Here is a 5,000-nt window from a genome sequence, read left to right as displayed (position 1 = left end):
GAAGGGGGGGCCAGTAGGGGGCCAGTAGGGGGGGGCCAGTAGGGGGCCAGTAGGGGGCCAGTAGGGGGCGAGAAGGTAGGCGAGAATGCGGCCAGTAGGGGGCTAGAAAGTGCCAGTAGGGGGCCAGAAGGCAGCAGTAGGGCCAGTAAGGGGGCGAGCAGGCGAGTAGGGGGCCAGAAGGCGCCAGCAGGGGGGCCAGAAGGGGCCAGAATGCGGCAAGTAGGGGGGCCAGTAGGGGGGCCAGCAGGCTGCCAGCAGGGGGGCGGAAGGGGACCAGTAGGCGGCCAGCAGGGGGCAAGAAGGGGGACGCAGTAGGGGGCCAGAAGGGGGACCAGTAGGCAGGCAGTAGGGGGGCCAGAAGGGGAGCAGCAGCAGGGGGCCAGTAGGCGCCAGCAGGCGGCCAGAAGGCGACAGAAGGTGGCGAGGGCGGCAAGTAGGGGGCCAGTAGGCTGCCAGTAGGGGCCAGTAGGGGGCCAGTAGGCGCAGAAGGCGGCGAGGCACGCAGAAGGTGGCAGTAGGGGGCAAGTAGGGGGGCCAGCAGGCGGCCAGCAGGGGGGGCCAGAAGGCGGCCAGCAGGGGGCCAGAAGGCTGCAGCAGGGGGCCAGCAGGCGCCAGAAGGGGCGAGAAGGGGCCAGAAGGGGGCCAGCAGGCTGCCAGAAGGGGGCCAGCAGGGGCTAGCAGGCTGCCAGCAGGCCAGAAGGGGGCCAGAAGGCAGCCAGCAGGCGTGCCAGAAGGGGCAGTAGGGGGCGAGAAGGGGCCAGAAGGCGTGCAGAAGGGGCGCAGTAGGGGGCGAGTAGGCGGCAGAAGGGGGCGAGTAGGGGGCGAGTAGGCGCAGATATATGATCAAAATAATAACAATAACAATCATAACAATAAGAGCTTATATAGCTGGGGAGCTTGCTGGCCTTAGTGACAGTTGCGTCCACTTGTTACCCAAAATGAACGTCAGTTCACTCATTCTCCGAACGTTAAAACAAAGATGAAGGAGCTTGAGTGACATTTACTCATTATGGAATAAATAAGTCAGTGATGTGGCTGGTCTTCATAGCTCTGCTGGGTTATTGCCAACATGTTAACATGTTGTTAACATGAACGTTTGACTACTGTGTACAGATATACGTTGTATATAATAAAGTGTATACATGCATACATATACACATACATACATACATACATGTAAACAGATCTATGAAGCTTGTAAACACTAGTGTAAATGATCCAGTAGATGGCGCCAATGTTCAATCAATGTTGGAGTTACAATCATGGATGTATTAAAGGAGACTCCCGGTCTATTCCCCCCCGTAGCTGTGTTGGGTGTAAATGTGGAGAGCTGTCAGTAGAGAAGAACTAAACCTACACCGTGTTAGCCTCCTGCTAGCGTTAGCATCCAACAGGCTGAAACAGGGCAGGTTTTAAACCTGTTTTTAGCCTCTAAACAGGCTCCAAATGTCATTACCAGAGCTCCCCATGTGCAGAGATTCCTTCTGAGGGAACACAGGGAATCTGACTGGAATATTGGATTGTAGGAGTTCAACAATCAACTAGTGTTGACTTGACTGGAAAACAGGAAATAAACACAGCTATGTGCTGGCTGGATTAACAACGTTTATGTCTTTCTGTCACATCTCCAGCAGTCAGATTCCCTGTGTTCCCTCAGAAGGAATCTCTGCACATGGGGAGCTCTGGTAATGACATTTAGAGCCTGTTTAGAGGCTTAAAACAGGTTTAAACCTGCCCTGTTTCAGCCTGTTGGGTGCTAACGCTAGCAGGAGGCTAACACGGTGTAGGTTTAGTTCTTCTCTACTGACAGCTCTCCACATTTACACACAACACAGCTACGGGGGGGAATAGACCGGGAGTCTCCTTTAAGGTTACAATGCATTCTTCCAGCAGTGCAGGTCACACAAGCTGATGAAGTACTACAATTTAATTAATCGTATTATTTTGATACTGTCAGTACTTTTAGAGCAACTTGTATAATGGATGAAGGGCCTGGAACGTGTATTGAATTAATTGAAATACATTTAAACCTAAAGGCTATATCATAGGTTTACTGTGTAGGCCTATTGATTTACTTGAATTCACTCAATACTTTTTTTTTTTTTGGGGGGGGGGGGCACGTCTGGCGACAACGCTTAGGTGTGGCGGCGTACTTATCAACTAGGATGTACACTGGCGACGGTGTAGTCAATCCACACGTTAGAGTCACACGACTGTCTCCTTCGGTCGGTTCTCCTTGGCACCATCCACTCGCCATAGTATGTAGACCTGTCACCTCTTCACACAGGATCTGTGTGTGTGTGTGTGTGTGTGTGTGTGTGTGTGTGTGTGTGTGTGTGTGTGTGTGTGTGTGTGTGTGCGTGTACCTCATAGTCGGTCCCCTTGCTGTTGAGGGCGATGTTGATGGTGAAGGTGGAGGAGTCGTGATGCGGCCGCAGAGACGGCTGCTCATCAGGACGATAACGCACCACAAAGTTCATGATGGCCTGAGCCTGAACACACACACACACACACACACACACACACAAAGAGACAGACACACACACACACACACACACACACACACACACACACAAAGAGACAGACACACACACACACACAGAAATATTACACTTTTTTAACTTATTTAGTGAATAGTGACGTGATAGTGACAGTGTGTAGCCCACTAGTGACAGTGTTGAGTCCACTAGTGACAGTGTTGAGTCCACTAGTGACAGTGTGTAGTCCACTAGTGACAGTGTTGAGTCCACTAGTGACAGTGTGTGAGTCCCACTAGTGACAGTGTGTAGCCCACTAGTGACAGTGTGTAGCCCACTAGTGACAGTGTGTGAGTCCCACTAGTGACAGTGTGTAGCCCACTAGTGACAGTGTTGAGTCCACTAGTGACAGTGTTGAGCCCACTAGTGACAGTGTTGAGTCCACTAGTGACAGTGTTGAGTCCACTAGTGACAGTGTGTAGCCCACTAGTGACAGTGTTGAGTCCACTAGTGACAGTGTTGAGTCCACTAGTGACAGTGTGGAGCCCACTAGTGACAGTGTTGAGTCCACTAGTGACAGTGTGGAGCCCACTAGTGACAGTGTGGAGCCCACTAGTGACAGTGTGTAGCCCACTAGTGACAGTGTGGAGCCCACTAGTGACAGTGTGGAGCCCACTAGTGACAGTGTTGAGTCCACTAGTGACAGTGTTGAGTCCACTAGTGACAGTGTGTAGCCCACTAGTGACAGTGTGTAGCCCACTAGTGACAGTGTGGAGCCCACTAGTGACAGTGTGGAGCCCACTAGTGACAGTGTGGAGCCCACTAGTGACAGTGTTGAGCCCACTAGTGACAGTGTGTAGCCCACTGGTGACAGTGTGAGCCCACTGGTGACAGTGTGTAGCCCACTAGTGACAGTGTTGAGTCCACTAGTGACAGTGTGGAGCCCACTAGTGACAGTGTGGAGCCCACTAGTGACAGTGTGGAGCCCACTAGTGACAGTGTGGAGCCCACTAGTGACAGTGTGGAGCCCACTAGTGACAGTGTGGAGCCCACTAGTGACAGTGTGGAGCCCACTAGTGACAGTGTGGAGCCCACTAGTGGGGCCTGTACCTTGGGATAGTAGCCTGGGTAGAGTTTCTCGGTGACAGGAACAATGTACTCTTTGAGGAACTTGAGCCACTCCTTCTCAAATCCAATCTGGACCATGTGGATATCAACGGTGGGGACGTTTTCATAACCCCCGGCCAGACGCTCGTCCTGAACACACACACACACACACACACACACACACTCTTAAAGATGCAAAACGACCCCACAAAGATACAAAATGACTAACCCTTCTCCCTTGACTCCCTCCTCCCGTCTGTCTGACCCAGTCAGACGGGTTAGTGGGTTACCTTGTGTGAGCCTCCGGACCACTCGCCATGATGCTCCATGGTCTCTACCAGATGATCACACATCTTCTCAGAGAAGGCCGGAAACCAGTACACATCTGGACAGGGCTGGGAGACACACAGTGGTGTCAGCATTTGATTGTAACGTTGGTATTTGTCAACCTGGACTCTATGTCTCCATGTTTCTGTGTCTGAGTGTCTGATGGGACAACAAGCTCTGAAACTGGTCCAGTATTAAACAAGAAACAGGCTGTAATGTAAAACTATAGGACTAATGTTCACCCACCAGACTCCATGTAAATAATCAGGACTTTTATCATCGTAAAAAAACACACTTCATTCAAAGTGGACAGAAACTAAATCAAACTACCAAAAGCCGTCTTGGTTCATCTTTCCACTGTTCCAACAATCACCACTCTGGTTTGGTTGAAATAAACCCTTAATTCATCCATTTACATGTGGAGATATGCTGGCTCTATACACGCTAAAAGTCCTGATTATTTACATGGAGTCTGGTGGAAATATGCTGGCTCTATACACGCTAAAAGTCCTGATTATTTACATGGAGTCTGGTGGAAATATGCTGGCTCTATACACGCTAAAAGTCCTGATTATTTACATGGAGTCTGGTGGAAATATGCTGGCTCTATACACGCTAAAAGTCCTGATTATTTACATGGAGTCTGGTGTAGTTTGGTGACGGTGATTTCGGGGCTGTTCCATGTTAAACTAAAAGGATCTTCCTCTTTAACTAAAAGCTCTATCTCTGTAGGTAATGTAGTCAGACTCTTAGAATAATAATCTGAGTCTGTCAGCGGCAACAACACAACTTCTTGTGGAAAGATGAAACAGGGAACAGGAGAGACAGATCAGGGACGCTGGCCGTGGTTTTGGGTTTCGTTACCTGCTCCACAAAACTCTTCTCGTCTTCAAAAATCTTGGAGTAGTTTTCACTGATGTACTTCTCCTTCCAGTCCTTCAAAATAAAATACACACACATACACTCAGCCTGTGTTCATTCAGTGTACCCATTATTTATGCTAGTGTGTGTGTGTGTGTGTGTGTGTGTGTCTGTCTGTGTGCGTCTGTCTGTCTGTCTGTGTGTGTGTGTGTCTGTCTGTCTGTATCA

At 50.1% G+C, this 5,000-nt stretch overlaps 1 protein-coding gene across 1 annotated transcript in view; it reads right to left on the bottom strand.

The window, feature by feature from the left end:
• Positions 1 to 5,000, bottom strand: part of plod3 (procollagen-lysine, 2-oxoglutarate 5-dioxygenase 3) — an 18,287-nt gene that overhangs the window by 958 nt on the left and 12,329 nt on the right. The window contains exons 15-18 of the mRNA XM_078245386.1: positions 4,776 to 4,847; positions 3,875 to 3,979; positions 3,588 to 3,734; positions 2,367 to 2,492 (exon numbers count right to left, since the gene is read on the bottom strand). Of these exons, the coding sequence (XP_078101512.1) occupies positions 2,367 to 2,492; positions 3,588 to 3,734; positions 3,875 to 3,979; positions 4,776 to 4,847 (450 nt within the window). The remainder of the gene's footprint in view (positions 1 to 2,366; positions 2,493 to 3,587; positions 3,735 to 3,874; positions 3,980 to 4,775; positions 4,848 to 5,000) is intronic.

The sequence above is a fragment of the Sander vitreus genome, unplaced genomic scaffold (assembly GCF_031162955.1).
Source record: "Sander vitreus isolate 19-12246 unplaced genomic scaffold, sanVit1 ctg495_0, whole genome shotgun sequence".
Classification (NCBI taxonomy): Eukaryota; Metazoa; Chordata; class Actinopteri; order Perciformes; family Percidae; genus Sander; species Sander vitreus.
This window is presented reverse-complemented; position numbering and strand designations above follow the sequence as displayed.